At 42.1% G+C, this 12647-nt stretch overlaps 1 protein-coding gene across 11 annotated transcripts in view; it reads right to left on the minus strand.

The window, feature by feature from the left end:
- Positions 1 to 1013: 1013 nt before the first annotated feature.
- hadhb (hydroxyacyl-CoA dehydrogenase trifunctional multienzyme complex subunit beta) overlaps positions 1014 to 12647 on the minus strand; it is a 51814-nt gene continuing 40180 nt past the window's right edge. For all 11 annotated transcript variants that reach the window (XM_038800055.1, XM_038800056.1, XM_038800050.1 and 8 more), the window contains 7 exons: positions 11531 to 11652; positions 8311 to 8390; positions 8170 to 8217; positions 7969 to 8056; positions 4900 to 4974; positions 3645 to 3809; positions 1014 to 1377 (listed from right to left, as the gene is read on the minus strand). In XM_038800055.1, coding sequence (XP_038655983.1) covers positions 1339 to 1377; positions 3645 to 3809; positions 4900 to 4974; positions 7969 to 8056; positions 8170 to 8217; positions 8311 to 8390; positions 11531 to 11652 — 617 coding nt within the window. In that variant the 3' untranslated portion in view covers positions 1014 to 1338. The remainder of the gene's footprint in view (positions 1378 to 3644; positions 3810 to 4899; positions 4975 to 7968; positions 8057 to 8169; positions 8218 to 8310; positions 8391 to 11530; positions 11653 to 12647) is intronic.

The raw sequence follows: 12647 nt of genomic DNA on the forward strand, positions 1-12647 counted from the left end.
ATTCAGCTAATAGTTACTACATGAGACTGCTTAGTTGACCAAGTCTGGAAAACGACTCCTCATGGTTGTGATAGCGTGAAACTGTTTCTTAGAGAAGAATATCTGCAATCGACCTAATCAGCTCCGTGGTTCGGGTCATAGATGGAACTGGCTTGACAGACTGTTGGTTGGAAAATTAGCCTTCTTCCCAAATGAGCGTGCGAGCAGTTATACTATTCAGTCTCTTTGATATCACACTGTATGGATTCAGCCGTTTGCATCTCTCAAATTCCTTGCCTTTAGAAGTTATCACTTGTAGCCCCACTGATCTCTGGTAAACAATGTTTCTGATATTGCCATTCCCACCTTAATATCTCTAGACACCTGTTCATCTTCTTAATGGGAAAATCGTATTTTATTATTCATCTAGATGGCCGCTAGTCACGTTACTTGTCTATTATTTTGTTTTCATCTCAAGTTCACTATTAACCTCAGAAATTTCCAAAATTCCTAATAACTGTCAATCTCATGCAAGAGATTTCTCATGATGGCTAGGAGTTGGGAGTAAAAAAAAATCTTAGTCAGTATTGTTTTTTAACAGAAGCAGAGACCATTTGCATGGCTGTCATAACATATAATAATAATAATCTTTATTATTGGCACAAGTAGGCTTACATTAACACTGCAATGAAGTTACTGTGAAAATCCCCGAGTCACCACATTCCGGCGCCTATTCAGGTCAAAAGAGGGAGAATTCAGAATGTCCAATTCACCTAACAAGCACATCTGTCGGGACTTGTGAGAGGAAACCGGAGAGCCGGACAAAGTCCACACAGACAAAGGGAGAACGTACAGACTGCGCACAGACATTGATCCAAGCGGGAATCAAACTTGGGACCCTGTCACTGGGAAGCAATGGTGCAAACCACTGTGCGACCGTGCCTAGAAGTCAGAAATATAATTCTATTTCCTCGCCAATTTATGAAGCTCATATTTTATATAGGTGCTTACAAAGATCATAGACAGTCCACACACTTAATAAATTCACCGTTTATTAAAAAACAAGGCACACAAACGCTGTTACTATACCTCCATTCATCTGCATATGCAACTTACTCTTAGAGTCGGAATCCATCCTGGGCTTCCAGACAGAATTAACTTCTAAGGTACAGAACAAAATCATTTACGAAACTCATGATTTAGTGACAGGTCCAATGGTTTAAATTTTTTTATTGACTATTGTGGGTGGTATTTGCACAATTTATCTGCTCAGACTAGCAAAATATTTTGGCTTTTCTTCATTTAGTTCTCCACTGCATTGGAATGGCATTGATTTAATTCTGAAATCCAAAACACATATCACTTCTGGGGATAGGTTTCAACAACCATCCCATGACCCTGAGAAGAGAAAATGAAAGTTATCAGAGTTGAGTTATTAATCCTTGAAAAGAATTAAGCCTATAAAATGAAAATATGATCTAAATTTCTTTCCAAATAGTTCTGAACATAAATAATCACAACCCTGATGTACTCGGCTTTTGGATTTCCAGATTACCCAGAAGGGAAAGGGAAACAAATGAGTCTGGATCTGGAGGACGAAAGAAAATATTCTGTACTCCAATCCATTTTTTTTTAGAAAAAACAGATAAACAGTTTCAAGTAATGAAATAGTTATGTGCTAAGTTGAACAACGGCAAAGAAAAAACAAATGGTTCCAACTTAGAGAGTGGCGAATGCCGTGCCCCTGTTCAAAAAAGGGAATAGGGATAACCCTGGGAATTACAGGCCAGTTAGTCTTACTTCGGTGGTAGGCAAAGTAATGGAAAGGGTACTGAGGGGTAGGATTTCTGAGCATCTGGAAAGACACTGCTTGATTAGGGATAGTCAGCACGGATTTGTGAGGGGTAGGTTTTGCCTCACAAGTCTTATTGAATTCTTTGACGAGGTGACCAAGCACGTGGATGAAGGTAAAGCAGTGGATGTGGCGTACATGGATTTTAGTAAGGCATTTGATATGGTTACCCATGGTAGACTTAAGCAGAAAGTAAGGAGGCATAGGATAGAGGGAAATTTGGCCAGTTGGATAATGAACTCGCTAACCGATAGAAGTCAGAGTGTGGTGGTGGATGGCAAATATTCAGCCTTGAGCCCAGTTATCAGTGGCGTACCGCAGGGATCAGTTCTGGGTCCTCTGCTGTTTGTGATTTTCATTAATGATTTGGATGAGGGAGTTGAAGGGTGGGTCAGTAAATTTGCAGACGATACGAAGATTGGTGCAGTTGTGGATAGTGAGGAGGGCAGTTGTCAGCTGCAAAGAGACATAGATAGGATGCAGAGCTGGGCTGAGAAGTGGCAGATGGTGTTTAACCCTGAAAAGTGTGAGGTTGTCCATTTTGGAAAGACAAATATGAAGGCGGAATACAGGGTTAACGGTAGGGTTCTTGGCAATGTGGAGGAGCAGAGAGATCTTGGGGTCTATTTTCATAGATCTTTGAAAGTTGCCACTCAAGTGGATAGAGCTGTGAAGAAGGCCTATGGTGTGCTAGCGTTCATTAGCAGAGGGATTGAATTTAAGAGCCATGAGGTGATGATGCAGCTGTACAAAACCTTGGGAAGGCCACATTTGGAGTAGTGTGCAGTTCTGGTCGCCTCATTTTAGGAAGGATGTGGAAGCTTTGGAAAAGGTGCAAAGGAGATTTACCAGGATGTTGCCTGGAATAGAGAGTAGGTCTTACGAAGAAAGGTTGAGGGTGCTAGGCCTTTTCTCATTAGAACGGAGAAGGATGAGGGGCAACTTGATCAAGGTTTATAAGATGATCAGGGGAATAGATAGAGTAGACAGTCAGAGACTTTTTCCCCGGGTGGAACAAACCATTACAAGGGAACATAAATTTAAGGTGAATGGTGGAAGATATAGGGGGGGATGTCAGAGGTAGGTTCTTTACCCAGAGTGTAGTGGGGGCATGGAATGCACTGTCTGTGGAAGAAATTGAGTCGGAAACATTAGGGACCTTCAAGCGGGTATTGGATAGGTACATGGATTACGGTAGAATGATGGGGTGTAGATTAATTTGTTCTTAATCTAGGACAAAAGTTCGGCACAACATTGTGGGCCGAAGGGCCTGTTCTGTGCTGTATTTTTCTATGTTCTATGTTCTAATGCTGTACTCTGCAGCAATGCCTAGTGGTTTAAACTATGTGTGTACAAATGAAGAATAGTAATTATTGGTGGGTTAAAATAATTTCTGGAGGCATCGATATACTACCACTGTCAGGATATGGGGTAGTGTGGACTCAAAATCATCAGGGAAAAAAGTTGTCAGCTTAATAATTAGGACCAATATTTTTCCTTGTGCATGTGAAATATTAATATTTGGAAAGGCTATCATACAGCTAACAGTAAACTACAAAAGTCAAATTTAATTTACAGAAAATCAGATACGATTTAATAGTTCAGCTGAACACAGATTATGTACAACATAATGAATTTTGCAATAGGGAAGTGTTTTAAGGCGATATTGTAGAAATGGTTTTCTCAGTCAGCTTTTGCTGTGTTGCGATTTAGACCACTGAAGCAATATTAATAGGTTACATCCAATTGCAAAATATTTACTAGCTGTCACATTAATGTTGAAATTTATATGACCAAAAATAAAAGCCCAAACCTGTCCTCCAGCAGCACAAGCTGCAATTAGTGCGTATTGTCCACCTCCGTCGATCAGTCTGTGAGCAGCCGTTGTTACAAGACGACAACCAGTGGCACCAAAAGGATGTCCCAAGGATAACGAGCCACCCCAGCAGTTAAATTTATCCATTTGAGGAACACCGACCTAATAAAATTACAGAAAGTCTTACAATGTATAATGAATTGGAAGCCACAAAAAAAAGGATAATCCATTGGCTGTATTTACGTTAGGCATCTCATACTGTGCGTTTCAGCAATGCTAAAGATTTCAAGATCTCTTCAAGGATTAAAGCTTCAGATTTTGACTGCACTTTTGTTCATAATTCCCTTTTACTGCCTTCTGATCATCCAATTATAGCATGGATCACTTGCTTGGAGGTTATGAACCAATATTTAAATGTGCAGACCTATTTCATTGCAATTGAAATGTGGGACCACTGTGGCATTCTAGGAGTAATCGTACTGATTTCAACATCCAAAAGCAGTTCAATTTTTACACAGTAAGTCCTCACTTAAAATTATGGTTGTGTTTCTGAAAATTATGACTAGTGAAATAAAGGTTCCTGTAAAAATTAATATTAAAGCCAGGTTCCTTCAGACATTTCTTGCCTCCCAAAAATGCGCACGTTGAAATACTATACACGTGCAGCATTGCATTCCTAGCTTAAGTAGCTAAACATAAAATAAGTACAATATAGTATCCAAGAATAATTACACAGATACTTGCACTTGACTATACTATTAGATTGACATTGGTCTGTGCAGTTATCAGCTGAAGTCCCAGAACTACCTACACTGATCAAGTTCTACCACCAGATGGAGCCCAGGACCTGAGTTCAGCATGGACTCTTTTTATTAAAATGTTTAGATTTCATTCTCTGCACCCCACCCCACAAAGGCCAGGTCCCAACCTATGCTATCTGCTCTCCCCAACTTAAATTTCCATGCCAATAACACAGTTCACTCAGCCAGCTCTTCTGTCTGATCTCACTCGCGTAGCAGCAGTGGAGCTCAAGGGGAGATTAAACATAACGAGTGCATTTAAAAATCAATTTAAAATAAATTGATGTGAGAAAAAATTTAGTAAGTCAAAAGGAGATAAAAAGGTAAAAATAAAGCATATTCCAAATTCACACTGTTAATCTAGTAGTTCCTTTCCAACCTCTGGAATGCAAATTTTAATTTGCATTCCAGACTTGATGAGTGTTTGTGCAAGTAAAAAAATGTAAACATACCCTTGATTTTCTGCCCATGTAAGTCTTTGCAAACCAGTCAGAGTCCATAGCTTTCATATTAGAGAGAATCTGTGCCTGTTGAAAAAATAAAGTAAAATGTAAAAAATGCAAAATTTAAACTCATCAGGCTAGAAATAATAATCAGTATGTACACCACTTTGGTACAGTATTGAATATTCAAGAGTATGATGTGATGGCTTGACATATATTACGTAGAATATCAAGGATTAAATGTAGCCCGATCCATATTTCTATTTTACAATGTCTTCTCCAACAGGTTTCTGCTCAAATTGAGTCTGTATTACAGATTAATATCTGTATTTTGCAACATTTAAATGAGTATAGCTAGCTAAACCAGACATGATTTGCTGAGATGATAGTACTGATAATGAAAACTCACACCTCTCATTCACCTCCAAGAAGAAACAACGCCCATGACCAATGTTTTACAAACTTGATTTTCTGGAATCCACTTTTGACAACCAGCCAACATTGGAGAACCATGCCTGCCAACCTTAGTGACAAACACCACGTTTGCTTACCTTTAACGTGAAAGGGGAGCCTGCTTGGTGCTCACGATCTCACTTGAATAAATTTCAACGGAGGAGAGGGCCATACGCATATCAAGCGCAGACTTCAGCCAGTTCCTTTGTGCCGTCTTCATCTTTACGAAAATGATAAATCCAAACTTTCACATGTCGGTCACCGTGAAGGGCAATAGCAATATCATGCTTGCTTTCTCAACACTGAGGGGCTGATTTAGCACAGTGGGCTAAACAGCTGGCTTGTATTGCAGAATAAGACAGCAGTGCGGGTTCAATTCCTGAACCAGCCTCCCTGAACAGGCGCCGGAATGTGGCGACTCGGGGCTTTTCACAGTAACTTCATGTAAAGCCTACTTGGGACAATAAGCGATTCTTATTATTACTTGATATTCCGGAGAGATGCTACTCCAGAATGTTAACAGCTTCATGGGCTTTTGGTGTGTTTTTAATGTGCTGTCACAGGTCAGGTAAAGCAGCTTAGTATTTTCATTTGGAGTCAGCTGTAAGTTAATAACTGACTCTGGGGTCTCATCCTCAAATGGCATCTGCACCCATCACTTCTCTTTCAAAATCTGAAACGTCTCTCATTTGCCTGTACTTCTCTGCATTCTCTTTGCATCGTCGCAATTGACAAAACCATACCTCAAGAAACCATCTTTATACTACTTTATTTCCATGTTAAGTTTCTCCTTTGCAGGCTGTGAAGCAGAGGCCCTGGAGCTCTGTACAGAGTGAACAATAGCACTGCTCTGTCCTGCCCTGGACTCTCCTGTGCAGCTCTCGCCAGGAGATTGTGTTTTGAGTCCTGTCCAGTAGGTACACTGCCTATTTGTGTCTCTGTCTGTCACTTACTTTTAACAGTAACTTTAACTTTTTATCTTCACAGTCCTCTTGCCAGCAGCTGAAAAATGGAAGCACCTCTACTCTGTGATTTGGCACCCAAAACACGCACATGGAGGGTGCTTGACACCAAGTAAACATGCAGGGTGCTGCTATTTGCTGCCGCTTCTGACTAGAAGACTGCACACAGCCTCATTTCTTTACATTTAAAAGGCAGGAGCAGCCACCATTCTCAATTTAATAGCCGGGAGCTGCTGTTGCACGCTTCTCCCGCTATTGGGACTACCGTGGGACGACTTGGCCGATCGCTCCAAGACCCTCCTGGAACCCGCCATGACCCACCTGCAGGTTGGGACCCCCACTTTGAAAAAACCTGCCCGAGACTGGTCAGGGGCGCCCTAAACACCACTTTAGGCTAGATCAAACCCAGCCTCGGACAAGACGACGTGGCGGAATTCACTCTGCGAAGGGCCTCACTCACTCCACACCTCATCATCTATTATGAGCCCCAGCTCCTCCTCCTGCCAAGCTTTTACCCCTTCCACCAGAATCCGGCCATAAGTTCCAGATATGCAACCTTCCTCTGACCCCGCGAGTGGAAGGACCCTTTCCATCAGAAATATTGGTGGCGCCATGGGGAAAGTTAACATAGAACAGACAGTGCAGAAGGAGGCCATTCAGCCCATCGAGTCTGCACCGACCCACTTAAACCCTCACTTCTACCCTATCCCCCTAACCCAATAACCCCTCTTCACCTTTTTGGACATTGAGGGCAATTTACCATGGTCAATCCATCTAACCTGCACTTCTATGGACTGTGGGAAGAAACCGGAGCACCCGGATGAAACCCACGCAGACACGGGAAGAACGTGCAGACTCCGCACAGAGTGACCCAGCAGGGAATCGAACCTGGGACCCTGGCGCTGTGAAGCCATAGTGCTAACCACTATGCTACCGTGTTGGGAAGGTCCATCATATAAAATTCGTCCCCTCCAGTAATAGGTCTCAAAATCTCTCCAGACCCCCCCCCCCCCGCCCCACACCCAAAGCATGGCATCCAACCTCGCTGGCTCAAACAGATGGTAAGTGCAAAAGGGGTTCAGCTTCAACACTGAAACAAATTTAAAATGCTGACTGAATTGCCTCCATATAGAGTGGAAACTATATTGCCTCCATATAGAGAGGAAACTAGTCTGCACCGACTCTTTGAATGAGCACTCTGTCCATCTCACCTTATCCCAGTTATCTCGTTATTGGAACATAAATTAATTTCAATGCATTTGATTCAGCTCCTCACTCTTTCAGGGTGAGATCCAGTTTGTGCCAGCGGGAAGGGCCCGGAAAGATTGCAAACTGATTTGTGCACGGCGCAAATCCGTTTTTTGGCCTTGCACCAAATTTTTCTGACCAAGCGGGGATTTGTGCTGTGCACAAATGTGGCCGGAAAATCTCTTCCAAAGAGAACAGGTATATTTATCAATCCATCTTAACCCTATTAATCAAAGTTAATGCCTTTTTATTCGCTCATTTTTTTGGAAACACCCACAATTGCAATAAGCATTCTGGATACAGAGTTTCTAGCAGAAAGCAAAAGAGATTTGTTACAATTTTTCCCACCATCTAAAGCGGTAACCAGTTTGTACTACTTCACAATATTTCTTTCATCTTTAATGAGTGAACTTACTGCAAAAGCTTCGTGGAATTCAAAAACATCAATATCTTCAAGAGCTAATCCAGCTTTTTCCAAAACCTTAGGGGTGGCATATGCTGGCCTAAGATTAAAATAAATATATTTATTTACTGTTAAGAAATTAAATCTCAATTACCAAAAGAAAATGCTAGAAATTAGTGTTTCCTAGTTAGTGAGGGTTAAAAAAAAACTTACCCAAGGAGCAACTGGTCTTTAGGGTCCTGAGAGACATATACAAAGTCCCTGAAATAAACCAAAATATTAAAAATATATAGACCGTACAAATTTATCCTTGCTTCTTTTATTCCTCCCTGATAGACAAAATAGCTTTCTTACCTTAGATATGCAAGTGGCTTGTAGCCCATAGCCAGTGCTTTATCTTCAGACATTATCAACACTGCTGATGCACCATCAGTCTGAAATTAAGACGATGGAAATATTATTCTCAAGGACACGTTTGAATATTGGGTCAGGCGGAGGGAGTCAGCGATGGAAAGAGGTGGTCAGTGGGAGTGATGGGGAGGGGGTGGTGGACATTTGAGGGTGGGGGCAGTCAGTTGTATCGTTACCCAGGAGACAAGACTCTGATTTTTCTGTAACATTTTTCTGCGGAACCTGAAAATAAGTTGGAACTGTCCAATGTCTCTAACTCAGAGTTCCAGACTTTCTCAGAGGGTCTCAGTGAGCAAGGGTATTGTGCATGGAAAGTTAAAACTGTCAGGGCAATTCCCAGAGTCAGTGCATTGGGGCTTCCAAGGAGTCCCATAGTGCATTTTGTGGGGTACATCCAGAGACCAGGTCTTCTGGACCAATTTAACGAAAACATTCTTTGTGCAAAATAATCATTTTTTTTAATCTACTGGCTGGAAAGCTGAAGTTCAGTTTTAAAGACAATGACTTTTTAAAAAACATAATGTGATGAGCTTTCAGCCAAAGATGACAACCCAATTTGCAACACAGTATGTTCCACATTCCAATCCACTGAGATAGAATAGAACAGTACAGCACAGAACAGGCCCTTCGGCCCTCGATGTTGTGCCGAGCAATGATCTCCCGACTCAAACCCACGTATCCACCCTATACCCGTAACCCAACAACCCCCCCCTTAACCTTACTTTTTAGGACACGACGGGCAATTTAGCATGGCCAATCCACCTAACCCGCACATCTTTGGACTGTGGGAGGAAACCGGAGCACCCGGAGGAAACCCACGCACACACGGGGAGGACGTGCAGACTCCACACAGACAGTGACCCAGCCGGGAATCGAACCTGGGACCCTGGAGCTGTGAAGCATTTATGCTAACCACCATGCTACCGTGCTGCCCTAATGGAGATGGAGATGCCATGTAAGCAAAGAACCATCAGGGGTCAAGAAGAACATGAGTGAGCCACATATCCTGTATCCCATTCACAAGCCATTGAGGCAATCTCCTGGGATTATCTACACAGGGCTCCCAGACATGAACTACAATGGGAATACTCTTTTTCCCCCAAAGATGTGCCGGTTAGGTGGATTGCCCATGCTAAATTGCCCCTTAGTTCCCAGGTATGTACCGGTTAGGTCACAGTACAGGGGAGTGGACCTAGGTAGAGGGCTCTTTTGGAGGGTCGGTGCAGACTCAATGGGCCAAATGACCTCCTTCTGCACTGTATGGATTCTATGATTATGACTCATTTGAACAGTGGAATCCTGACTCAGAGTGAGAAATTCCAAGACATGAACTAGTTAAGTTACAAAGGGGAATACGCCATTGATGACCAGCTTTTAATCACAGGATGACAGTCATGTGGCACTCTGTGTGCTTGAGCTTCTGTTGTGCATTGTACTTGCAGGATAAAAGAATGGAAATGCTGAAGCACATGGATTGAACACAGGTTTATTAGATGGTTGTGTACAAAGGCTTAGTCTCTTAAGCCCGCCAAGTTGCTGATGGCATCACAGACTATCACATGACCCAACTTTTGAAAGGACAATGCAACAGCACAACCATAGCAAGCCACATATAGAACAGCCTCCGCTTCCTCTGCAGGAAGCAGCAGAGAATCCCACGAGAGAAGACCCGAGTGGAGTCCCTTCCCCCTCCCCTCTCTCCAGCTTAACTTTTTATACGTTCATGGGATGTGGGAGTCGCTGGCTGTGCCAGCCTTTATTGCCCATCCCGGATGGCATTGAAGAGTCAACTACATTGCTTACAAGCTATTGAACCCTGACCGTAACCACCCAGGGATGGTGCAGTAAGACACTTATTGCAAGAAAGCAACTCCGCACCATTATCTCCAGGAGAAAAGCCAATGCAGCCACCACATCTTTAAATAGACATGATGTCAAGAGCATCCAGACCAGTGAGGGAAAGTTGCAAAACGACATAAGTCAGCCTGATCCCAGCCAAATCACTAATCTTCGCCAATGTAGTATTCTTCTATTTCCCTGGATCTTGATTATTTGATCTTTCTTCACTCTGCAATCTATTCTTGTGCATGCATATGTACATATGAACTTCAAAAGTTGATGTAAAATTCGGAGAGTATTGTCTGATTGGTTCTTTTAAAATCACCACATAGAAACAGTTAAATATTCATCAAATTGGCAAGTATATCCTTTTCAAAACCCTGTTGCGGTAAAACAAGGAGGGAAAAGGAGGAAACCATTTGACCCTTCCTCACCTGATTGTAACACCAGACAAGAACTAAATTCTGTGAAGTGGAATGAATATAAACACAATTATGTTTATTTCATTGTGGTAACAGAATTACAAACATCTTCAAGTAGCTAAATAAAAAGCTATTCCACACTGAAAAATCTACTGTATGATATCATGCTTGTACGTCATGTATTATCCTTAGGTTCAATGTCACCAGCCACTCGTGAGCAGCGGTTAGCACTGTTGCTTCATAGTGCCAGGGACCCGGGTTTGATTCCTGGCTCGGGTCACTGTCTGTGTGGAGTCTGCACGGTCTCCCCGTATTTTTGGAGGTTTCCTACGGGTGCCCAGTTTCCTCCCAAAATTCCCAAATACGTGCTTGTTAGCTGAATTGGACATCCTGAAATCCTCCCTCAGTGCACCCAAACAGGTCCCGGAGTATGGCGACTAGGGGATTTTCACAGTAACTTCATTGCAGTGTTAATGCAAGCCTACTTGTGGCACTAATAAAGATTATTTATGATCTCAGTTCCCCTACTAACTAGAGTGCACTCCTACCTTCTCAATATTACATTTTGCGAACAACTATTCACTTGCTGTCATTATTTAGAATGCTTGCCAATACAAGTATCTTTTAGCCTCTCCATCTGTACCCAAAGTTTAAAGATGAACTAACGATGTAATTATTAGAAATTTGGTACCGAAGTAATCATATACTTCAAGAGACATTTTTACCTTGCCATCACTGTTCTGATCATTTTCAGAAACAATAATAACCAACACAAACATACACCTGTGACAACAAGCAAGAAAGAATCCAATGAACTGTTTTAAAATCACTTTCCTCTCCCCAAGCATTGTCATAACATCTCTTCAGTAATTAGCAATTCTTGTCTTGGTGCACATTATTACCAGAAATGAAGCATTGGCAGCAGTAATGGTTCCATGTGGCTTGATAAACGCTGGCTTCAATTTAGCCATCTGTTCAACTGATGATGGTCGAATTCCATTGTCTTTGGTGACTGTGTGACGACCTGATGCATAACAAAATGCATAAATATTAATTCACTCAAATCCATTCCAAGTTACTTAGCTATACAAATCCACTTTTTTCCACAACAAACAATAGTTTGTTCGATAGGAACCAAATTATTTTTACTTGCTCGGATATATAAGTCTTAAAATACAACCAGATTAGACAGCCCAATAGCCAGCAGGAAACGGATAAATTTAACAGGTCTTACCCGTATCCCCTTAAAGCAATAGAACCATAGAATTCCTACAGTACAGGAGCCAGCCATTCAGCCCACAAGTCTGCACCAACCCTCTGAAAGAGCACCCGACCTAGGCCCACTCTCCTGCCCTTTCCCCGTAACCTATCTAACCTGCACATCCCTGGACACTAAGAGGCAATTTAGCATGGCCAATCCACCCAAGCTGGACATCTTTGGACTGCGGGAAGAAACCAGAGCACCCGGAGGAAACCCGCACAGACACAGAGAGAGGGAGAAAGTGCAAACCCCACATGGATAATTACCAGAATTGAACCCGGGTCCCTGGCTGTGAGGTAGCAGTGCTAACCACTGCCATCATGCCGTCCTATTACTAATAAGAAAATCATTTTAATACATTTGCTTAGATTGGCAGTTGACAACTCCACTCTCCAGTTTCATAAATTCAGGAACATTTGACAGAAATACATGGTAGCCTTAATATGTACATGTCACATTGCTATTACCTGTCTCGATTGCTTGAAATATAGTCCTTGAAAATCAGCCAGATTTTGTTGGTCCATCTCCAATAAATGAACAGTGGGTGGAGGAGACAGATAGGTTTTGTGACCAGTACAATATACTTAGAAATAAAGAATAGCTGGAGGAATCCTGCTTGAATTAAGTTCTGCGCTTGGGAGCTAAGCCAAGATTGATGAGTACGGCGATGCCTTTATCTCTACCCTCAATAGATATGCCAATAATGTAGGTGAAAATTTTTACCAAAACCTCTAGTGCCCAGTGTCCAAGGATTATTT

Source organism: Scyliorhinus canicula, chromosome 6, assembly GCF_902713615.1.
Source record: "Scyliorhinus canicula chromosome 6, sScyCan1.1, whole genome shotgun sequence".
In the NCBI taxonomy this organism is placed as follows: Eukaryota; Metazoa; Chordata; class Chondrichthyes; order Carcharhiniformes; family Scyliorhinidae; genus Scyliorhinus; species Scyliorhinus canicula.